Below are 25,022 nucleotides of genomic sequence, written 5' to 3' on the forward strand. Positions count from 1 at the left end.
GCGTCTGGGGCTTCCTTGCTGCCTTCTCTGTCTGTTTCCATCACACATCTGCTGCTCTGTCTCATACAACTCCCTCAAACAACGCCCAGTCCCCTGCATTTGCATTCAGCCCTCCACCCACATAGCTAAGATTCCTGACAGGTCTTTCATGTAGCCAGTAGTTTGGGTGGTGGGTCCTACTGTGGCAGCTCTGTATTCCAGAAAGGAGCTTAATTGCTTTTTTTACATTTATCCTGAATGAAGAGCAGCTGCTATGCCCCCTAGCCACAACAGGGTTTCACCCAAACCGTGGCAGAGCAATAATTTCCACCACACCAGGGTTGACAGAAATATGCCTGCTGTGCTTTTAACCATCTGTGGTTGAGATTTGCAAAAGAGCTTAAGGGGTTTAGGCACCCACATACCATTGAAAGTTGGGGGGCTATGGAACTTTGGAGGCTTTGAAAATCCTAGCCTGTAGTATTAAACAGGAAGGCCACGCCATACATCCTCTTCTGAGACCAGTTCTGGGGTTAAGTGAATCTCTGAGAACAAGCCCCAAAACCAGAGCTCTGTCACCTGGTCAAAAAAAGAGCAAAAAATGTTTGTTTTCAGATGTGACTTGGCAAGAGTTTTGAGGAGGGATTTGAATCAGGTGAGGAAGTGCCTTGCTGAACACGTTTTGAAAGGCCCTCCAGGCATGGAGGATGCCATGGAAGAAAGCATGGAGGCAGAAGGAGCGAATGGGGGGGTCATCAAGCAGAAGGCAGCATTGGCGCAATGTAGGGGACCGGGAAACTCCTAAAGAGACAAGGTCAGTGGCATAGACTGGGCTGAGGAGTCGTGAATGCAAGGACAGGGACGTTTGTTCTTCATACCCTGTACAAAGGGGAGCTAGTGAAAGGACTTGAAGAGGAGGGTTACTTCCTACTGGAGAAGAGGAGGTTGCAGTATGTAAAGTCTTAAAAAAGGAGAAATTACACTACAGCCAGGCTCACTCAGCATTTCTGAAAAGTATACGGTCTGGTCCTCTGTCAGTTCTGGTACATTCCTGGAGTTTCTAATCAGCCTAAATGGCCCATTCCCTGTTGCTTCGCTGGGTCATGCTACAGCTGTATATAGGTGAGTGTTTGCTTGCTTTACCACTGTATTTCTTCAGAAGACAAAGTGAGATTCATTTGATTTTTGGAATGTTACAGAGCAAATGGTATTCATTGTTTCTATTTGTATATACACCCCTACCCATGTATAAGGTTGCAAACATGTATGTGACTCGCATTCATTGTTTCTGTATGTGTATATACAGTATATTCCTGTACACATATGAGATTGTAAATATATGTCACCTTTTAGAAGATTGTAAAAATTATTTGAATTAGTGCCAGTGCAGAAGAATGTATTAGTTAATTAGTTTAGTAATTATTCAGGCATACTATCTGGTTCCCCTTTATATGCAAAAGTTGTGTGTAGGGTCTGTTGGTTATTAAGACAGATTTACAAAAAAAAATTACTTCTGTGTTGTTGTTATAGTTATGCAAAGCCAACGTTTCCTGTCTGCCCTGAGCTGAGCTGCCAGCCCCAGGTTGGAGCCATTATTTGTAAATATTAATGGAGAAATGTTTTTATAAAATGAGACAAAGCACGGGATTTTGTAAAGCTCTCTGCCTTGGCTGCACTCTGTTCCAATTAACATCAACGGCAAAACTCCCAATGGAAGGAAGGTGGGAGCAGAGTTATAGCAACACGGAGCACTTTCAGAAATCCCACCCAAAACATTTAATTATCTTCCATGTAAAATCTGGTGCAGAAGTACTACAAGAGATGCATGTTACAAGGAGAATTAGAAAAACCTGAGAGACTGGGTAGGATACTGGCCACAATTTCCAAACCTGGGTGCCTAGAGTTAAGCTCCTAAATCCATATTTAGGCATCTAGGGGAATTTTCAGAAGAGCCAATGGCCTTAGGAGCACAAGTCTAACTTTCAGTGGGCCTTGTGCTCCTAAATCACTTAAGTACTTCTGAAATTCTGTCCTAGGTGCCTAAATATGGACTGAGTAGCCTAACCTTAGTCACCCAGGTTTGGAAATATTGTCCATGGTGTATAGAGCTGTTAAAATGCCAAACAGGAAGAAGTAGCCATTCTAATACTTACAGTAACTGCAATATTCGTAAACCACTATCTGACAACCAGGGAAAGATTAGGAAATTGGTAGAAAACAGTGAGAGACAAAAATTGATTTTGTCCCTTCACCAATTCCCATTGAGATTCAGCAGGCAAGATAACATAGCACCAGGGTATATGATGCTTTCTGTGGAGCCAGAACCACACTGGGATTTGCTGCAGCCACAGGGAATCCAAAATATTTCTAACCTATTACCATGTCCCTTATTGACCTAATGAGGAGGCCTCTGAGGACCCTTTACCCACCACTCCTTCAACCTGAAAGAAAGTCAGTTTTTAGGCCTTCATTTGTGGTTGCTTCAATAATATCTTCATATGGAAATATACTTAGGGGTCAAAATGACCGTTAGTCACGTCTCACCCATCTTAATGTAGCTCAGCATTGTTAAATCTTGGAACTGCCAGGTTTCGACACAACAGAGCGAGAAGTCAAACACTATATTTATCCTTTTATCAACTCAGCCCCTGGAGAACCTGTTACTCATGCTATTATCTAACTTGCTCTAAGCGAATATGAACAATGGAGCTGGTAGGGGAAAAAAATCAATGCTTTTTCAACAAAAAAGGCAAAGATCTTTTTGCAAAAATGATCCCTTTTTCAACCAGCTCTAATGTACAACCCACACTAGAAGCATATGCATCTTTGCGTCCCCTTTAGTAGCTAGTCTACATAATAGGAAAAGAGTCTATTACAGTTACCCCTTAGTGGAGTTACTCACTTATATCAAGTAGCAGAGATGTATGCTTTTAGCACTGGAGGCCACAGGTTCAAACACTGCTGATGACCCAAAAGAGACATTGATAAATATGGTGTGAGTAGCCAATTATGAGCTCAGTTGTGTTTTGACCTTTATATGACTTTAATTGCCCTTCTATGTTTAATCAACAATTGCACTGAGTAGCACTTACTGGGTAGACACACTGACCTCAGTGGGACTGCTCATATGAGCAGTTGCGACTTAATGTGAGTATTGGGCCAAGAATCAGGCCCCAATGGAGGTATTAAAGTGTTTAGATATAGCTAGGGCCCTACCAAATTCATGGTCCATTTTGGTCAATTTCACAGTCATAGAATTTTAAAAATAATAAATGTAATGATTTCAGCTGTTTAAGTCTGAAATTTGACAGTGTTGTAATTGTAGGGGTCCTGACCCAAAAAGGAGTTGCGGGGGGGGGTCACAAGGTCTTTGTAGTGGGGGGGTTGCGGTACGGGGGGGTTGCCTACAGCCACCGCTTTCTGGCCACCCAGCTCTGAAGTCAGCGCAGAAGTAAGGGTGGCAATACTTGTGACCTCCTACAATAACCTTGTGACCCCTCCCCCCACCCCCGCAACTCCTTTTTGGGTCAGGACCCCCAATTTGAGAAACACTGGTCTCCCCCGTGAAATCTGTATAGTATAGGGTAAAAGCACACAAAAGACCAGCTTTCATGGAGGGTGACCAGATTTCACCGTCTGTGATGCGTTTTTCTTGGCCATGAATTTGGTCGGGCCCTAGATATAGCCAATAGTGTGATTTTGTTTAACTGAACTAAAGGTACAGCTACACTGCCGCTGGGAGGTACTTCCCAGCTCAAGTAGTCTGCTCAAAATAGCTGTGAAGCTGGAGGTAGCATGGGCGGTTGCTCGGGCTACCCTGCTGAATGCATGCTCGGGGGTTCAGGCGGGTTAGCACACAGGCTATTCTGAACTGCCACCCATGCTACCCCCCGCTGCACGGCTCTTTTTAGCGCCGACAGAGTTACATGTGTCTGTTTCCTCAAACTGGGAAGCACCATCCCAGCTGCAGTTTAGATGAGGCCTAAGATTAAGAGATGCTGTTACGAGCCGTTGAAAAGCCCTTAGCTAATTTAAAAGGTGGTTATTGGATTCATATTCTTCCATCTTTGCTAGTCCTCTCAGGAATGTTAGCAACACAGGAAGAAAAGAAGGAAGGGAAACTCCAGGGACCACATTTTTCTAGTGCCAGTGCTCTTTGGAAACAGTGTCTTAGACATTCTGGTGCCTCATTCCATTTTTTTGTAAACTCCAATTTCCGCTGCTCTCCAAGGTAGAGAATGCAAATGACAGACATTTTCTCGTTGAAAGCATTTGCCGAATGGCGCTCCCTTTGCGTTATGCAGGGTTGGGTAACATGAAGGTGGACAGAAGATGTTCACATTCCCAAAGCCGTAGGGTTCCTACTTCCTAGCAGCTTGGAAATGAACAGGCTGCACTTCATCTGGTCTTATTTTATGCACCTCTGAGCTGGGCTACCCTAATACGTATTAATGTTTTCAGCTAACTAGCCCCTTCTCCTGGCTAACCAGCCTTGGCAGCCCAAGGTGGTGAGCCAGGAGAAGGGGCTAGTTAGCTGAAAACATTAATACGTACTAGGGTAGCCCAGCTCAGAGGTACATAAAATAAGACCAGATGGAGTGCAGCCTGTTCAAGTGAGTTACTTTGCTGTGAAACCATGGCAAAGAGGGCTGAATTCCCCATTGCAATGCATTGCATTGCATTTTGCTGCAGTACTGCAGCAAGGCAAATAAATTTAGGCTGCCCTAGTAATAAACTAGATCATCATCTTGCAAGGTCTTATGTCTCATAAGGACACTCCTTCGGGTTCCCATGGACATCATTTTGAAGGGCCGAAGCCCTTGCATGTCACTGCCTTCTGTGCTGCTTTGTCTGTATGTCTGAATCAACCATTTGAATTTAGAAACCCAAATTGCCATCTGGGTAAGTGATAACGGAACCAAAATGTCATCCCAATAACGAGTTCTGTGGCAAAATGGTACAGACCAAATGTCACCCAGGGAATTGTGCATGGAAAAAACGATGGGCCTATTTGGAAGAATCTCTAGATTACCTGGGAGTCATGCCAAGAGGAAAGGAAGTTCACTCAGTTGGCTAAGAGGACCTGCTGAGCAGAACCAGGGCTATGGCTGCTGGTAACAGCACCAGCTGCCTCTCTTCCTCTTTGGGATAAGTGAGCTGGAGAGGGCCTAGACCAATAGGGTCATCCTGCCACTAGGGCTGCTGCAATAGCTAGGCACTGGAGATGAGGTGCAATGTGTTATGGGACCAACTATCAGGAAACCAAGTCATGGGTGGTCTGGCCTAGTGGTTGGAGCAGGGGTCAGCGCCAGAGTCTGAATATCCAAGTCCAGGGTCAAGACAGAGTCAGAACCAGAAATCAGAGCTGAGGGTGAGAACTGAAGCCAGTTCAAATGCCAGAGCCAGGAATTGAAACTAGGGTCAGAACGGGATTACGTGGAGCCAGGGAAGGCAGGAACAGGGCTGGTTCTGAGGCTGGGACAGGACTGGAACAAGGCCATGTGCAGGGCAGGTCTGGGCTGGAGCAAGGAAAACACAAGGAGACATGCTCCTCCTCATGGCCCTTGTTCAGCATGATGCTAGAAATGACCAGGGACAGAATACAAGGAAGGTAGAAAAAATAATTAAAACTTCAGGGGACATGGGGCAGGTCATACAGCCTGGAATAGACAGGAGGGGGCAAATCCTCCGCTGGCTAATGTCCCTTCGAGTCAATGGAGTTAGGCCAGCAGGGAATTTGCCCCAATATGCGAACTCTTCTTTTCTTATTACAGTGCCCTTAGCTAAAAGAACCATCCCTGGCTGAACCATCCCTGTTAGCTCTGATTTCAGAATCACACCCACAGCCATTCAGTGGGGGTGCTGTGTGGCAGGGAGACAAACCCGGGGCTAAATGAGAGGGTTTGTCTATAAATGCAAAGTAAAGCTGAACACGCTGATAGCCCGAGCCTGCTCTTGCAATGTAGCTCCAGTGGACTTACTCCAGCTTTACAGCGGTCTACTTGAGGAGCATCAGGTTCAGTATGCTTTGTACTCAGGTATTCAGGAAAGCTGCTGGCCCATTTGATAACTGGGGTCGGGGGGTGGAGCCAGCTCTGCAGAATGAAGACCTACCTTTATTTATTCTCAGTACAGGCACGGCATAAGCAATGGCAGGGCAAGCTTCCAGCACTGGCCTGCCAATGTACCTCAACCCTGTGTATCCATGGAGTAAAAGGTCTTGACTTTGCTTTTCCCTGCTCTTTCTCCCCAGGCATTTAGAGCCAATTGTAACATCTTTCTTTTTTTTTTTTTTTTTTTTTTTTTTGGTGGGACAGGGATGGGGATGGACTGAGACTGCCAAATTCATTTCACACCAGGTCACCAAATAGATGGCAACCACTTTCAGACCAATTTGGGCTGGGATTGAAATGGTGACCACAAGGTGAAAGACTTTCCTGCGTAACTTGGGTCCCATTTTCTCAGCTTTCGTGTGGAATCTGCGGTGCTCAAGTGCAAGTGATATCATCTCCATTTCAATAGACACGCCAATTGTTCAACCCATGGGTTTTAAAAGATTGTTGCTCTGTACTCCCTCCTCAGGCATCTCCTTTGCCAGGATGCCTGGAAAAAAATAATGATGATAATAATAATTAATAATAGTACTCTTCACAGCTCAGGAGAGATGGGAGCATTCCCTATCTTTGTCTCCCTCCCTTCCCTCAGGGTAAGTGAGTATTGACCTCCCACCTTGTAACTCCTTCTCCTCCCACACTGGAGCCATTGGCTCAGTGTTCCTCACCTTTTGGTTGAGTAGGGAGCATTCTGGTGGTCATAAGTCTGCTCATCCCACTGCACAGCACAGCTGCAGGATAATGAGAGCAAAGACTAATATACAACAAGATGCAGGCCTCTAGTCAAGACTGGGAAGGCTGCCATCTTCTTTGCTAATAGCACTTGCTTATGTCCTTTCCCGGAGTATCTTAGAGGGTTTCTCCGGCAGGGCTCAGACTGGGATGACCCAAGGGGTCACTATTCCACTATTAAAACAAACTAACTAATGGAGGGTGCATGGGGGAAAGGCAAAAGGAGATCCCCTTCTTACTTAAATATTTACCTGACTGTCCTGTTCTCGGGATATGGTACTGCGTGAGATTGAGGAGTAGGGCTGTGTATCCATGGAGTAAAAGGTCTTGACTTTGCTTTTCCCTGCTCTTTCTCCCCAGCACATGGTGTGTCTCTCACAGTAGTGAGAGCAAAGGTGGGGCAGTCCGTCAAACTACCCTGCACCTACAGCGTTAGACAAATGAGTGACATCAGTGTCATGTGCTGGGGCCGGGGAATCTGTCCGTCATCTAAATGCAGCAGTGAAATTGTTCGCACGGATGGGTGGAAGGTGATATCTACTGCAAGTGGCAGATACCAACTAAAAGGTCCTATCTCCAGAGGGGATGTCTCTCTGACTATAAGCAATGTGGACCACAAAGACAGAGGGGCATACTGCTGCCGCATAGAGATCCCTGGATGGTTCAATGATATCAAACAAAACCTGAATTTGCAGGTTTACAGAGGTGAGCAAAACTCTCTTCTCTCTCTGTAGAGAGAAATCCATTCTTCTGCCATTGAGGCTTAGACTATGCACCTTAGAGAAAAGAACAGGAGTACTTGTGGCACTTGAGAGACTAACAAATTTATTTAAAATAAATTTGTTAATTTTAATAAATTTGTTAGTCTCTAAGGTGTCACAAGTACTCCTGTTCCCTTTGCGGATACAGACTAACACGCCTGCTACTCTGAAACCTAAAATATATTACTTCACCCTCCTTGTCTCTCTTTATAGAGAAACAGCGGTGTGCTTGGTGAACATTCAAGGCCAGTGATCTGTGCTGTGCTCTAAACTATGAGCAGACACGTGTAGACATACAGTAGTGAACAATCCTATTTCATCATGCAAGAGCTGGGTGGGAAACGGTTTCCCATCCCATAAATAGTCTCAAGAACAAAAATATTTTTTGTCTTAAATCAGGACAAAAAGTCAAAATCTTGAAAATATTCACAAACTGAAAAATTCACAAACCAAAGAACAGTTCTTTTTTTTCATTTCAAGTCAATCGAAACATTTTGTTACGCTAATTTTGAAATGTTTCTTTTTGACTTTGACCTTTTAAAATCTTTTTCAGTCTAATTAGTCTAAATTTCAAAATGAAGAGTCATTCTGAACTGGAAGATTGGAATTTTTCATTTTGAAAAAAAATCAAAATGTTTCCGTTTGACTCTTTTGAAATGTTTTTTTTTTCTCAACACTTTTTGTTAGTTTGAGTTAGGAAATTCATCAAACCCAATCCTGTTTTGGGAACCGTCTTGATTTTCATAAATCAGCATTTTTCAACAAAGAACTGTTAAAAAATTCACAGCTGCCTCTAGTCATGGGGAGGGACTAGTGAAGTCCTTTTCAACCTCAGTCTGAAGTGCACTTTCATATTACAGCGCCCTAGGGAGATTCAGTACAAACAGGTGCAATTCCACTGAAGTCAGCGGAGTCACACCTGCTCACATCACATTAAATTTGATCTCATTGCTTTAGCACCAGTTGGTCAGTTAATTTTTTTGTTTTGTTTCCACAGCCTGAGGAAGACACAGCACAACTCGGGATGATGGCTGGTCAAACATTATCTCGCAACTTTTTTTTTTTTTGGACAGAAAATTGAGCATTTTGTTTTTAACTTAACAAAAATGTTCATAGAACGTGTCTGCTTTCCTTGAAAAAAATTGATTTTTCATCCCAAAAATGAAAATTCCAAATTGAGAAATGTTTGGCTTTAGGGATTTTGGCTGTAAATTTTCAGTTTTTGGATTGTCCATTTTTGGACAAAAAATCAACATTGGCCACGCAAAAAAAAGTTTTCCAACCAGCTCTAATTTGAGACTCATTTCTGACCTAATTAACTGGCCTTTTAAATTACCTATTCATCAGCCTCTTCTCAGAGTTTTGGCAAATAGATTGTTTAAATTCAGTGATGCTTTGGCTTTGTTTTACGTAAGTTCTCTTGAAGATGTTCTGATCCGGCTTCTCTTTATTTCGTTTCAGCACCCACTGCTCCCGCAACAACCACCACAACTGCCCTCCCAACACCCACTACTCTGCCCCTGACAACCACTATTGCACTCCCCGCACCCACTACTCCCTCAACGACAACCATAGCTGCCCTCCCAACAACCTTTCCTGCCCTGACAACCATTTTTCAGACAGCTTCTGTGTGGACTGAAGATGATGATTTCATTTTTTTCACAACAGAACATGTTCTCCCTATTGCAGGTATGAAAAGCAGACAGCTCTGAGCACCTCTCTCACTGTGCCATGGCAAGGTTGGCACAAAAAGGGCAGAAAAACCTACCTTAATATGGAGCACTCCTGTTACCCCAGCACATGCTGATGAATTATCTGTTCTTTTACCTATTAAGTGAGGGATGCTTTCAGTCTACTTTGCCACCCATTTTAGGCTGAAAGTTTTTATGTAACTTTGTTTCATTTTGATGCTATTGAGCCATGTCCTTTCACTAATACTGGTATAAATTTACAATAACTCCATCAGCGTCAGTTCTCTGCTGGAAGGCATTTTAAGAATTAATGTTGTAGGTTTCACTGTGTCCAGAAGTAGTGCTGACTCCTCTGTGTCATATACACTTATCCCTGTTGCATTCATACATCTCTCTCTGTGCTGTCTCCACTTCCCTGCTCCACAAGACACAGTCCAGTTCCACTTCCCTTCCCTTCTGCTCTTTCTTGTTTTCCTCAAGCACCTTTGTGATGTGAACACCTATGCCACTTAGAGACTCTCCGGAGACTAGATCCTCTTGTTTAGAAGGCCTCAGGCTGGTAGTGAGTGGTGGGACAACAGGGTGAAGAAACAAAGATCCACTCAAGTCTTTATACTAACTTGGGCCCCAATTCAGGAAAATACCCCTGTTGAGGAAGGTTGCTTAAATACCTGCTGTGCTTGATGAAGTCAACAGGACTCACAAACATATTTAAAATGAAGCACATACTTCAGGGCTTTCCTGCGTCAGGGCCTTAGTATTAATTAGTTGGCAGCACTGATAAACTACTTGCCCTTTCATTCATTTTCTTAACGCTGATGTTGGTCTTGTTTATCTCCAATCTTATCTGTGTCAATGACTTCATTTCCCCAGACTGATGTCTGCACACAGTGCTGCTTGCAACTGTTTCCAGTTTTTATCTTGGTTGGTACTCATTGTGACATGAACATTTTGGGACAGATTTTCACAAATGGCCTCCAATACTGCACCCATAATTTCATGCCCACAGTTAAAGGCGGGCACAATTAATTATGCCCACACCTGAGTGCATTTAGATGCCTACCCACCAGAATTGCCAGTGAAGTAAGTTGTCATAATTAGGCACCTGAATTGCCGACATAAATAGTGTCTACACGTTTTCACCCACATTTAACTAGCAGCTCAAAATTGTAACAGCAATTTGGAACACCATTTTTAAGAAAAGGCTGATCTTCTTAAGTGTCTTATTTTATTTTGTCTCCATGACTACAGAATCACCAACTCCAGTTCTGATCTCCGAGGGGACTGAAAATGTCAATCCTGCTTTCACTACAGAAGGTGGTGTTCTCAGTCCAGGTATGTGTGATGATAATATAGGTGCAGAAGACATTTGATCACTGGGTTCAGAACTCTGACAAGTCACCATAACCAGAAGTGTTGGCTGTTCTTGAATGTGAATCAAAGATTCATTATAGTTATTTAATCATCTGGAAACAATCTGTATCACGAGTCCCTGTGGATGCTGACTCAGATCAAAATGCTACAGCTGATCAGGAAATCACAGTGTGAGGAGTGAATCCACATCATGGGCGAGAAAGCGTTAAAGGCCAGTTAGGCACATTCACTCCACTGGAGCAGTAATTAGATCATTACTTGTCAGCTAGAGAGCATGGGACTAAAGGACGATCAGCTGATGAACTCAACAAACACCTGGGCCTTATAAATAGGCTGAAGGAGTTCAGTATGGAGGGAGAACCTGGAGGCTGGCTGGTTCCTGTGAAGGGACAAAATGCCAGAGACTGGAGGCCTCAGGAAAACTTGGGCTGGGTGGGACAGTGCTTGATACCTGAGCCAGGAAAGGCAGGGAAACCCCATGGGAAGGTTTCAGAGTAGCAGCCGTGTTAGTCTGTAGCCGCAAAAAGAAAAGGAGGACTTGTGGCACCTTAGAGACTAACAAATTTATTTGAGCATAAGCTTTCGTGAGCTACAGCTCACTTCATCAGATGCATTCAGTGGAAAATACAGTGGGGAGATTTATATACATAGACAACATGAAACAATGGGTATTACCATACACGCTGTAATGACAGTGATCAGGTAAGGTGAGCTATTACCAGCAGGAAAGCGCGGGGGGGAAGAAACCTTTTGTAGGGATAATCAAGGTGGGCCATTTCCAGCAGTTGACAAGAACGTCTGAGGAACAGCCCGGGGGGGGGGGGAATAGTTTTACTTTGTGTAATGACCCATCCACTCCCAGTCTTTATTCAAGCTTAAGTTAATTGTATCCAGTTTGCAAATTAATTCAGCAGTCTCTCGTTGGAGTCTGTTTTTGAAGTTTTTTTGTTGAAGAATTGCCACTTTTAGGTCTGTAATCGAGTGACCAAAGAGATTGAAGTGTTCTCCGACTGGTTTTTGAATATTATAATTCTTGACGTCTGATTTGTGTCCATTTATTCTTTTACGTAGAGACTCTCCAGTTTGACCAATGTACATGGCAGAGGGGCATTGCCAGCACATGATGGCATATATCACATTGGTAGATGTGCAGGTGAACGAGTCTCTGATAGTGTGGCTGATGTGATTAGGCCCTATGATGGTGTCCCCTGAACAGATATGTGGACACAGTTGGCAACGGGCTTTGTTGCAAGGATAGGTTCCTGGGTTAGTGGTTCTGTTGTGTGTGATGTGTGGTTGCTGGTGAGTATTTGCTTCAGGTTGGGGGACAGAATATTATATCAGAAGTACAAGGAAACTTGTGTTCCACAATGGGGGATTTAATATACATAAAAACACAGCTTCATTTTTTATACAACAAATTTAATTATATTTAGCACAGTAATTAAATTCTAAATAACAAACTTTCCCTCACATCCATCTAAATCTTCCTTATAAATCGAAATACTGATGACCTCTTGTTCACCAGATTGATTGGCTTGAGTCTGGAATGGTAGTCAGTTAATGAATGGGAAGGGTTAGGTTGATTCTCTGGGACTTTGGACTACACTTGCACATTTTGTTACTCTGGAAGTGGTTTGAACTGGCCACTTCTCAGCCAGTGGGCTGAGTGACACACAAAGACAGGTGTCCTGCAGGGGGTGGTGGAGATAAAACTCTGCAACACCGCACCCTGACACAAGGGGGACTCTTGAGGTGATGATGCACCATTACACACAGTTTCTAATATCCCAGTGGAAACTGGAGGACAGTAGGTCACTACCGTAGGGTCTCTAATGCATGTCGATCTCCATCTGGCTGTAACATTTCCCCACTTCACTAACTGGAACAGGCCTTGTTTGTTCCTGAGTCCTGTCCTTGTCCAAGGTACTGCTTTCTGAGATTTGATCTGACATCAATTCAAATGGGGCAGCCGCCCTCTTGGCCAGCACACCAGGGACTGAACCAGGGACCTCCAGAACTAAAGGCATGACCTGCTACAGCCTGAGTTAAAGAGCCAAGCCTCTGTAAGTGGGAGCTGCCACTGCTCGGCCCAAAGGGCAACCTGTACCACACACTCACCCGTGGGTTAGGCAGGCTCGTGGAGCATCTTACCCAAAGCCCATTGAAGTCAAAAGGAAAACACCCATTGACACTGGAACTAGCACAGAACATTCAGCGGCACACAGTATGTAGGTAACACCAGTCCCCTCCCATCTAAATTTATTTAACTCCTTGTGACTATGGAAAGCAGCAGGGAATTACAACAGCCCTCTAATAATGTCATCTCCAGTCCTCCTTCAAGGTAGAAATAATTGGGATTCAAAATAGTTCCTTTGTCTCATAATTGAACAAATAAGGCCATGTTAAGTTTGACCACGCTGGATGCTTCTTTCATCCTGGCCAATCATGCTTCAACGGGAGCTCTCACTGCTACGTTTATTTGCATACGAGCTCATTACTTTCTCATGAGGCATCATCAACTCTTTCCTCTACAGCATATAATATAGAGGCTGCAATTTCAGTTCTACAACACCATAATTTTGCAGTTAAACTGATTTGAAACAAACGATGAAAGAAATTCAAACTGGATTTTTTTTCTTCACAGAACAGTTAAAATTCACAAGCTGTCACAAAGGCCAAATTAGAAGAGTGACACTTGGAAAAGTGACCTGTGTGTTGTCTCTCTTCCCCCCCCCCCCGCGCAATGTCAATAGCCCACTTGGGGAAATGTCAGCAAATAGGGGCTTAAAAAAGAGGAAATCCAAACTTCAAGAGTGACAATGCACCAGGAAGTCATTGCTCTGACCGTGGGAAAGCCATTGCTGTGGTCTTCAGCTAGCGCCATGCTGTCTCTCCAAGGGCCCCAAGAACAATAGATTTGAGAAATTCTCTTGGTTCAGTTACTTCTTGTAGGCACATTTGCTTTCCTGTTTTTTCAGACACAGCTGATGTGTGAAGAGAACATGGGCTTTCTAAAAACGCTGTCTCACCTTTTGAAGGAAACATTTGTTCCAGCCTTGTAGCTCCCTCCTTGGTTAAGACACAAGTGAACAGGAGTGTGCTGGCCCTTGTGGCTATTCATTCAAGCCTCATAGCCCATTAGCCCCCATTGGCAGGCTTTGTTCGGGAAAGGCTAAAAACTCGAGCAGCAAGAGGTGTTGCAAATCAGGACTGAGTAGAGCTGTGTGGGAGAAGCTTGCCCACAAAGTCGGCCCACACAGTTCTTAGCATTAAACTGAGCTTTTAGCCCCTCGTTCTTTCAGCATCTGAAGTGGAGGCAAAGCACCAGAGGTGTGTACTGCTCAGCCTTTCGTAGTAGGACCCTCAAGGTTCAGAGGTAGCAGGGCGAGGGGATGAGGTGTTTGAATTGCACTCGGATCTGAATTTTGAGGCCAGACTGAAATCCACGTCTGGCTCCATATTCAGCTCTCCGTTTCGCACTTTGGGCCCAGGCCTATGTATCATGCCATCCACTTTCCTTCCTTGTGCTCCATCAGCTGGGCATCGCTCTGCAGGGACGTTACTGGAGTAAAAACATCATATTTAAGCTGACCGATGAAGCGTTTATTAGGTTACTTTGAGGAGCCACTGAATGATATCTTCTCACATGCTGTAGCCTAAAGTGATTTGATCCAGTGCAAAGAACATATGAAAATGCTTACTCTGTAAGTGGTAACCCATGTTCTAAATGGTCTGCAAAGTGCTCTGATGGAGTAGAAAAACATAGTAAACCATTGCAGCTTAAACTCCCTGATCAGATCATTCAGCATATGTCTACACTGCAATAAAACCCTGTGGTGCCAAGTTTCAGAGCCCGGGTCAGTCTACATGGCTATTTTTAGCCCCTCAGCCTGAGTCCTGTGAGCCCAAGTCAGTTGACCTCAGCTCTGAGATTCAGTGTTGTGGATCTCTTCATGCAGTGTAGATGTACCCTCTGTGTGTTTCCTTATGCATTCCATGGCTGAGAAAGGCAGCAACAGGACTGATGAAATCACGTGTTGCAGTCCTTCTTCTTCTGAGCTTCTGCATTCCAAAGCAGTGTTTACTCGAGGAACTGCTTTTAGCTTGTCTTCTTATGCTTTGTTTCAGTGACGGGAGTTGCCACTGTCCAAACATCTACGGTGAAGTCTGATGATAGTCACACATCCACAGACAGTCCATTTCCTACAGGTAGAGAGAATGTCACCATTTGCAAATATACCATGTTTACATGATAGTAGTGCCTTCCAGGGAATGAGCCAAATTATCCTGTAAGGTGGCTAGATTTGATCTGGGTGTGGTCTGCTCTAGGGGGAATCAGTGGCTGGAAAAAATACATTGTGAAAACGTGACCTGACAGGATTTGGACCTCTTTGTTACAGTGGCTCTGACTTCAGTATGCTACACATGCATACTGATCAAATGTAGCACGGCTTATTTCAGCAAAATAACAGGACAGGCCTACTGTATTGTGAAAACTCTGAAATCTGGGGTGAACCCCAGGAGTCCTGAGACTCTGTTAGAAGTTTCTGTTTATTTTAATTCCAGGGACAGTTCCCCCAGTTACGGTCCAGACAGCCCCTGAGGCAAGTGAAGTGAATGCTATTTCTTACGCTACATTTCCCTTGACATCTGCGGGAGACTCGCCGAAAGAGGGACTCGGTGAAGGTCTGGAGAGTATAATTAATTTTTATATTTGCTGTAGCCTCGTCGGTGTGGGTGGGTTTGCAGAGGACAGTGGAGTTGTCAGTGAAGATCAATTAAGTGGGGTGGACAGGCAGTTTTGGAAGAAAGCTGAGAAGTTCCCTTTTTTATATTATCCTGCACAAACAATAGAGAACAGGGACATAAGGAGAGGATCCTGCTCCCAGGCGTACATGCGGGTAACTCCACTGAAAGCTGTCTGACTGAGAGCAGAATATGACCCATGGAATTCAAATCTTTCTACTGCCCTTAATAAAGCAGTGTACTTTTCCTCCTCATAAGGGCAGGCTGTGGTTGGGGCAGGAAATCCAATATATATGCATGCCCTGTTAAATAGTTCTGCTGGTTAAATAGTTCATCTCGGCACTCCACAGCCTAATCTGCGGAGCACAGCACGGTTCTGCAGTTGGCTGCCGAGCAATTCAGAGGCATATTTATTGTGTCTGTCATTGTTGCAGTTTTAAATTCACAAGCCATTCATTTAGGGCAAAGGCCTGATGGCATTGAAGTCAGTGGCAACACCCCACCACACACACACACACACACACACACCTCCCCGCCGCTGACTCCAGGGAAACATCGTTTGTCCCTGAGTGTGTTGCTACATCCTGTAGAAAGGAGAAGAGGGATAGATGAGGTGGTCACACATTTTGTTGCTTCTGTAGGCTGTGCATTGCCCACACACCAGGGGCCCCTTGCATCCTCCCCCATGCCCACCTCCACAAGTTACCTGCATGCCACACTCCCATCCCTCTCTATTTCAGGGACTCTCTGCACCCCCTGCCACTCATGCCAAGGGCTATATGTACTCTCCATTTCCCCCTCCCATGCCAGGGGCTCCGTGTGCCCCCACTCTCCTCTTTGTTCAGCCGGTACAGTATTTCATACCAGGAGGCTGTTCCTAAATGCAAAACTCAACTCCTACTTAACTACGGAGCCTTAATTAGTACCTGCCCAATATTTAGAGGCTCGACCTGAGAGCTAATTTGGATCTCTCTCTTTTAGTGACCACCCATTGTGCCTGCTCTTTGAATTGTCTTGTTGGTGTTATGAGACTGGAATATCTGAATTTAGTTCTGGGTTTTGGTGGCACTTGTTTAAAAAAAAAATCCATTTTGTTTCAGTGACAACATTTTTTCCACCTGCTAGTCACGCTTATCAAGGATTGAATAAAAGTGCATCTATTTCTTATATACCCCCCAAAAAGATTGCTCTGAGGGTAGGGAGAACGTTATTGAAATTAAATACAATGATCCAAGCCGTTCTCATGACTACTACTGGCATTTGTCACATAGCAGGACGGCTGGAATTGAGACCTGCATGGGGGTAGTATGTCTCCTGATGGTTCTCATTTACTTTAGCAGGTCCTTGGATAATTGGTCCTTTGCTGAAGGCAAAACTCTAACATGTTTTGTTTGAGAAGCCTCTTTAGTATAGCTAAGGAGGAATTTATGCCAGAAATCAGATGATTATTGCTTTTTGATCGGGATGGGAATCAAGCACAGATGGACGTGACCCAGCCCAGGAGGAAATGCAGTGAATGTGCTATTGTGTTGAGTACTGTATTTTACAAAAGGGCTGCCCTGCTGATGTTCTAGCTGGAACTCTAAATGGAACAGTGTGGTATCAAGACCAACGACAGAGCCTGAACCAGCAAACAACACACCACTGTTTAAATGAGTCACACTCTCACACACCCATGCAAAGGAATTATGACTGACTTCTCCCAAGAACAGAGTGAAGTGGATGTAAGTGACAAAATACTGAAGAGCAGTTGAATGATAACGAATAAAAAAAGAGGCCAATTTTTGCTGCTGACTTTAATTCCATTTATCATGCCATTGCATTAGGTCCTTTGTGAACAAATGTGTTCAACATAATACATTGATTAAAAGCACACTGCACTTTAAGCATGGTATAAGTTAAGGCTAGTACATTGCTAGTGAAATCTTGGCGTGAAAGTGAGGATTGGAACTGACCTCCCTCTAAACAAAAATTTCAAATTCTGTGGGCTAAATGCTCAAACCTAGGCAGCTGACCTACATGCACAAGTACAGTATCCCTAACTGAGCACTAACATTCCCACATAAGCAGACGAACTCTACATTTGCATGTGTCATTTATGAGGCCAGTTTGGCAAACTGCTCCCTACTATTTTAATGACCAACATCGCACATCACTTTGTTCATTGTTGCATATTCCTGCAAAAGCAGCACCTGGAGGAATGTGCTTCTGGAATTAATGAACTCCAAGGTGGTGGAACGCAGTAGCCTGAAGTTGGATCAAAAGAATGCTAGACCCAGGCCCCAACTGATAAAACCTTCTGTGTTAAGAGGTGCCCAGGTTGGAAGCTGTGGAGTTGTAAGTCAAGTCAGAATTGGGCTCCTTTTTATCAGCTACTTTCCACTGCTCCACTCACATGTCTTCTTAAAAATTTTATTTTTGTTTCTTTCAAGATAAATAAAAAGAGAAACAGCTCCAGGGGGAGCAAAGAGGACAGAATATCAGAAGTACAAGGAAACCTGTGTTCCACAATGGGGGGTTTAATATACATAAAAACACAGCTTCATTTTTTATACAACAAATTTAATTATATTTATCACAGTAATTAAATTCTAAATAACAAACTTTCCCTCACATCCATCTAAATCTTCATTATAAATCGAAATACTGATGACATCTTGTTCACCAGATTGATTGGTTTGAGTCTGGAATGGTAGTCAGTTAATTTACCATTTAGTGAAGTCAAACGCCCAGACACTTACCACAGAGGTGGTCTTAGGAAGTCTGTTTCTATGTACGGGTGAACGTGCGTGTGACTCATTCAGACACCAGAATGTTTTTGCCAGTATAGGTTATGTGGTTAGTTTTTATATCACACATTTGCCTTCAGAGCATGATCTGTAATGTCAGTGCAGCAGTTTGTTTGAATGTTAACGTGCCCAACCCAGTAACGCATTGAGTTCAGTGGGCTGCTCTTTAATCACAAGGGGCCCAATCCTGTGAGGCATTTAAGTATCTCCTGTGAGGAGCTTACAAGTCTAAGACGTCAGCATCTTGCAGAACTCGGTCCATTATAAACTAAGGTCAGTCCATTGCTAGCACTATATCACCATGGCATGATTTAAAGTTCACTGTGAACATGGTTTAAATAAGAAATGAGCAAACAAAGCTTTTCAGAGCATTGCCCTTTGTGATGCATCAGAAATTCATTGTGTTGGGACCACAGCTTCCTTATTTTACAAGTTAAAGAAAATACATAAGAACAACCATATTGGGTCAGACGAATGGTTCATCTAACCCAGTATCCTGTTTTCTGACAGTGGCCAATGCCAGATGCTTCCAGGGGAATAAATAGAACAGGGCAATTATCAAGTGATCTATCCCCAGTTGTCCAGTCCCAGCTCCTGGCAGTCGGAGTTTAGGGACACCCAGAGCATGAGCTTGTGCCCCTGACCATGTTGGCTAATAGCCATTGGTGGAACTTATCTAATTTTTTTCCACCCAATTATAGGTTTGGTCCTCACAACGTCCCCTGGCAATGAGTTTCACAGGTTGATTGTGTGTTGTGTAAAGAAGTACTTCCTTTTTGTTTGTTTTAAACCTGTTGCCCATTAACTTCATTGGGTGACCCCTGGTTCTTGTGTTATGCGCAAGGGTAAATAACACTTCCTTATTCACTTTCTCCACACCAGTCATGATTTTATAGACCTCTTTCGTATTCCCCCTCATTTATCTCTTTTCTAAGCTGAACAGTCCCAGTCTTTAATCTCTCCTCATATGAAAGCTATTCCATGTCCTTAATAATGTTTATTGTCCTTTTCTGTACCTTTTCCATTTCTAGTATATCTTTTTTGAGATGGGGTGACCAGAACTGCACGCCATATTCAAGGTGTGGGGGTACCATGGATATATATAGATCAGTGGTTCCCAAACTTGTTCTGCCACTGGTTCGGGGAAAGCCCCTGGCGGGCCGGGCCGGCTTGTTTACCTGCCACGTCCGCAGGTTCGGCCGATCGCGGCTCCCAGTGGCCACGGTTCACTGCTCCAGGCCAATGGGAGCCGCTGGAAGCAGCGGCCAGCACGTTCCTCGGCCCGCACTGCTTCCAGCAGCTCCCATTGGCCTGGAGCAGCGAACCGCAGCCCCTGAGAGCCGCAATTGGCCGAACCTGCGGACGCGGCAGGTAAACAAACCGGCCCAGCCCGCCAGGGGCTTTCCCTGCACAAGCAGGGGAACAAGTTTGGGAACCACTGCCTTAGCTACAAATGAGATTCATCCTACAATTTAAAGCTTCTTTTTTATTTGGGGCCAGATTCTGACAATTTTACTCACACTGAGTAGGACCTTTCTTCACAAATTTGACTTCACGTAGTTCGGTTCTGTTCGACAAGGGTATCAGACTTTGGGCCATACTCATTTTATTCTCTGCTTTTTCTGTTGTCAGAGGCTTCAACAGATTCAAAACTTCAGTCAGAGGAAAGTGTAGATAATCCAAACCAGGTAAAAACTATTCTAAGTCTGAGAAGCAGAGCTTGGCAAAAATTTTCATGCAAACAGTTTTTCCATCAAAAAAAAATGCAAATTTGGGTTGACTGAAACCATTTGTGAATTTAGGTCACATTCGATGAAGCATTTGAGCTGGAAAAAAAAAGTTTAAAATCTTTTTTTTGGAAATGTCAAAACCATTTTGCCTTTAGTTTCAGAAAGACATATTGTGTTGGAATGTAAAAAAATGGAAAGTTTTAAAAACTCTGGAAAACAAAACAAAACCTTCCAATATTTATTTTGAGTTGAACAAAATTATTTTTGTTATTTTTCAGCTCAACCACAAAACTAAAAAAACTGCTATTAGCCCAGCCCTGCTCAGAAATGTCTGATTAGCTAACAGCCTGCCTGACCTGTCAGTCATTTATATAGCGTTTTATGCTAAGGGTACACTGTCTGCAAAGTAGCATGGTAGGTGGTTTTAAAATTTTTACAGGGGAACGTAGGAATTCCCAGACTGGCTCAGACCTATGGTCCATCTCGTCCAGTTTGCTGTCTTTGACAGTGGCCAGCACTGAATGGTTCCAAGAAAGGTGCAAGAAACATTGACTGATGTGTTGTGCCATTTTTCATGTCACCTACTTTTTGTCCTCTACTGTTCCATACAGCAGCCTTTCTGCTAGTTTGTCCTCACAGATCAGTTGTGTGTGGATGACCTGTACCAGCTGAAATGAAAGGAGGGAGAGGGCTAGAGTGTCTTAGTTGGATGTGTCATGCTGAGTCTGACCAACTGCAACATACGAATTTTTATAAGATCAGATGACAATGGCTGTGTGCGAGGCAAGGAAAAGTTTCTCCGCCTCCCTGGTCTCACACCCCAGAACTGATCCAGATGTGCTGGGCACGGTGATTCTGTGCTGCCTCCCCTCAGTTCCAGAATTAAGTTTGTCTCACTGTATAAAATATTCATGAACTTTGCAGATAAAATTTCTCAGATTCAAACCATGCTGTCTGCTGCTGTGGAAACAGGGCAGTGTTTGAAAGGGACAAACACTAAGTCACCCATCTTTGAGGTTCAGCCAGCGGTGTTCACTGATGGCTTTGTGCTGCAACCTGTGAATCAGACTTTTTCGCTTCTTGGCTAGTGAAGTCTAAAAATCTATAGTTGGTTGAGGGAATATCTTTTATGGGACCAACTTCTGTTGGTGAGAGAGACAAGCTTTCGAGCTACACAGAGCTCTTCTTCAGATCTGTACCTTTCCCAGACTTGAAGAAGAGCTCTGTGTAGCTCGAAAGCTTGTCTCTCTCACCAACAGAAGTTGGTCCCATAAAAGATATTACCTCACCCACCTTGTCTCGCTAATATCCTGGTACACACATGGCTACAACAACACTGCATATTGTTGGTTGGGAGAGACAACCATTTCATAATGGGGGCCAGGATCTGGCTCAGATAAAACTGGGGCCTAGATCCAACCACCCCTGGTTTGGGTTTTGCTTAACCAAAACCCACCCAAGGAGATTTTGCAAAAGTAACCTGTGGTTTTGCCAAATCTCCAACTTATGCAAAACAAAAATAAGCTTGGAATTATCACAATACACAATCCAACTATCTTTCAAAACATATCACAAAGTTGCATGTAGAATTCCTGATTTTAGTTCGTATTCATGAGGAAGGTTCAGAAAATCCATCCTGAAATTTACTCTGCAAACTTCTGCTGATTGCAGATACAGTATTTCAGAGTACTCATCGGTCAGACCAACCAGATCTTAATTAAACTTAGCAGAGAAAAAGCATAGTTTAAAAGTCATTTCTGCTTTCTTCCCCCCATTAGCACCTAAAGAATGAAATTCCAACCATAATCATCTCTGTGGTAGTGACAGTCATTCTTCTCTTCATATTGGTGCTGGTAGTGTTATTGACATGTAAGTACTGGATGGTAGGTGTCCATCTTAATGCTCTGCATTGGCTGCTTGTCCGATGTGGATCCCTTTTGCATCTTTCTGTCCTCCAAATATTGAATTGCTGACACAAAGGCAGATGTGAACTATGCATTAAATCTTGCTGTTCATTGCCTGAGTGCTTTTGATTCTTGCTAACTGCATATATGTGAAAACAGTTCATTCTTATTTAGTGAAGACTGGGCCAAAAGTGGGGCCTGGTCATAACCAACCCGCTATGGAGAAGGAATTTGATTCTAACCTCATGCTAGTTTTACACGGATGTAACACCCCAAGGTATTTTGGAGCTGCATAGCAAAAGGCAGATGTTGAGCTGCAAATCCAGACACGGGGAAACTGATGCTTAAAAGCTTATGCTTAATACATAAGTAACAGCACTGTTTTACAGGCAAGGGAAAAGAAAGGTTTGGGGTACAATGTCTTGCTTGGTGGGTATCAGTTACATTTTGTCAAATGAGGAACAAACTATAGAATTTGTTCTTGGAAGCAGTTTAATATATCGATATGTGCAATGGGCAAATTCTGCTCTCAGTTACAGGAGTGTAAATCTGGAGTGACTCAACTGAAGCAGAGTTTGGTGGCTATACTGAGCCTTAGAGACGAACACATTTATTTGGGTATAAGCTTTCATGGGCTAAAACCCACTCCACGGAAGCTATGCCCAAATACATGTGTTAGTCTCTAAGGTGCCACAAGGACTCCTCGTTGTTTTTGCTGATACAGACTAACACAGCTACCACTCTGAAACCTGCACAGAGCCTGTTTCTCCCAGTGGTGTTAATGGAGTAACACCTGCGTATGGAAAAGCAATGTGAGAAGAGAATCAGGCTCACAGTACCTATTGCTTATCAAAAGGATGATCTCTCATGCAAATGCATAGAGGAATTAACCTTATCACGGTGTTACCTTGATTCCAGGAGTGAGGAGAATACTGATGAACTGGCAGCTAGTAAGACCAGCACTGGTAAAGTTTTTCTTTACAAGTGCCGTAAACCTATTTCACTCCAGAACATTACTGGTTACACATAGCCATGTGAGTTCACTTGTTCACTTGTTTAAAATGTTTTAAAACATTTCAGTGTTCTTTATTCCCCTGAGGATCGTGTCACCCTGTTCGTTTGGTGGAGGTTTGTTTTCCTCACAGGCAGGACTGGAAGAGTTTAGGAGGAATTCACTGCTGGCTGTGATGTGGAGGAAGCAACCTCTAAGGAGCCAAAGCCCGTTCATTACACATGCATGTAACTGGCTTGATTCTGATCTCACTGACAGGTTTAGCACTTGTGAAAATACACTGAGTTTACTGGAGTTACTCCTGACACAGGCCGGTATAACTGTGAGTAATGTCTACACAGCAAAAAACCCAGCAGCACCGAGTCTCAGAGCTTGAGGTAAACTGACTTGGACACGAGGCTTGTGCTGTGGGACTAAAAATAGCAGTGTAGATGTTCTGGATCCAGGCTCCAAGACCCTCACCCTCTCCGGGTTTCAGAGTGTGGGTCTAGCCCAAGCCTGAATGTCTACACTGCTATTTTTAGCCCTGCAGTGCAAGCCTGGCGACCCTGACTCCGTTGACGCAGCTCTGAGACTCGCTGCCATGGGTCTTTATGTGCTGTGTAGACGCACCAGGGCACTGGTCCCTGCTCAGCTGCTACACCAACATTGTCTCTGTGTCCGAGTGCATTAGAATTTCCTTAGAATTATGGGTTTGTTTGTCCTTGTCAGATTCTAATTAGCACTGCTTTGTTTCTAGATAAACGCTTGGGGAAGTATCAACTGCATACCATAAAAAGGTAATCTGTTTTGTCATTTCCTACAAAAGGGTCCAAGCTTGATCCTACTGAAGGCAATACGGGATTTGCCATTGATTGCAACGGGAGCAGGACAGATTGCACATGCTGCGTTAGGACACTGACCTCCAGACCACTTTACTCCAGACAATCAAGCATTGCTGCTTAGAAATTGCACATAATGGAGTAACAAATAGACAACCAGAACACTGAAGAACTGCTAATGGTGGTGCTTGGTGTCATGTAGTGACTTCAGTTCAGTGAACTAAATAACCCACTTCAGGATTTGATCAAACACCTGGAGGAAATGGCACGTAAGGACCCAATGCACCTGCCACATGGGTGTAAATTAGGAATAATCCCTTTGGTGTTACACTGGGGTAAACTGGAGAGAGAAGAATCTGGTGTGTACAACTGGCCTGGTTCTCCTCTGACTTACACAACTTTTACACTAAAATAACTTCATCTACTTCAATGTATGATTTACACCAGAGCAAGTGGAGGCAGAATCTGGCCCATTATCGTGCCCAACCAGGAAAACAGTTTATTCTGCTGACTCACGACAACATAAGAGTTTCATGTACAGTCCACAGTGAAGAGGTGTTCATGCCAAACAGGCAAAAGAGGATACTATGCATGATGAAGGTCTCAATAGAGGAGTGAGGCAATTCTAATTCTTTCTTCATAAGAGGGGTTTTGTTGAAATGTTTTGTTGCTTAGTCAAAATAGAGGATGGTCTGTAAACAATTTGACCAGTGGCTCATCAAGTGCAGATGTTTACCAGTAGTCAATAGCTGAATTTTCAGTGGAAAATGGCCCCCGGCCATCCGCCTTGTCTTGCACATAACCAATTCTACTGTGCTGTACAAGGGAGAAGGGGAAATTCTTTTCCGATCCCCTATGGAGATCAGTTGACACTACAAGCATGAGACTTGAAGCCCTCTCTTAACCTGCACATTAATGTAAATGGTCCAGCTGGTGAAAATTGGCATTACTCCATTAACGACAATGCAGAGATGCCAATTTACATTAGCTGAAGATCTGGCCCCAAACTTCAGTAGGAATTTGCCCAGGCAAAGATTAAGTTAAGATTTCAGGATTTGGCCCACCATGATGGGCCCATGTATCTGTTTGCTACCCCATTAATAATCTGCACTTCTTGTTACAGCTCAGATTTATCTGCAGAGCCTGAAAAAATTCTCAATGGAGTAGAAGAAGAGAATACCCTTTTGACTCTGCAGCAGATACCCGATGGCCATTCAATATCACAGGGAACATGTCACGATCCTGTGGAATCCAGCATCTAAAAGAGGCTCTTTCATGCTAGGCTGGAAAATAAGGATTAATTCCTTGCTAACCCTGGAAATAATGGATACAAACCAAAACCCAGATCCAAATATCTGAACTGTGGG

At 43.7% G+C, this 25,022-nt stretch overlaps 1 protein-coding gene across 1 annotated transcript; it reads left to right on the forward strand.

Annotated features, from left to right (window-relative positions):
- Positions 1–1,052: 1,052 nt before the first annotated feature.
- Positions 1,053–25,022, forward strand: LOC141992723 (uncharacterized). The gene is made up of 10 exons (XM_074962057.1): positions 1,053–1,101; positions 7,185–7,529; positions 9,047–9,274; positions 10,528–10,611; positions 14,782–14,862; positions 15,220–15,339; positions 19,821–19,876; positions 21,697–21,787; positions 23,574–23,613; positions 24,779–25,022. The coding sequence occupies exons 1-10, from the start codon at positions 1,053–1,055 to the stop codon at positions 24,915–24,917; spliced, it is 1,233 nt and encodes a 410-aa protein (XP_074818158.1). The 3' UTR covers positions 24,918–25,022.

The sequence above is a fragment of the Natator depressus genome, chromosome 8, assembly GCF_965152275.1.
Source record: "Natator depressus isolate rNatDep1 chromosome 8, rNatDep2.hap1, whole genome shotgun sequence".
Taxonomy (NCBI): domain Eukaryota; kingdom Metazoa; phylum Chordata; order Testudines; family Cheloniidae; genus Natator; species Natator depressus.

What these genes read in the sequence shown, in the direction of transcription:
- LOC141992723 (XM_074962057.1), top strand. Translation starts at nt 1,053, where the DNA reads ATGGCCCATTCCCTGTTGCTTCGCTGGGTCATGCTACAGCTGTATATA. An exon ending in AGGTGGTGTTCTCAGTCCAG is followed by an intron (nt 10,612 to 14,781) that starts GTATGTGTGATG and finishes GCTTTGTTTCAG; the next exon opens with TGACGGGAGTTGCCACTGTC. An exon ending in GTGTAGATAATCCAAACCAG is followed by an intron (nt 19,877 to 21,696) that starts GTAAAAACTATT and finishes TCCCCCCATTAG; the next exon opens with CACCTAAAGAATGAAATTCC.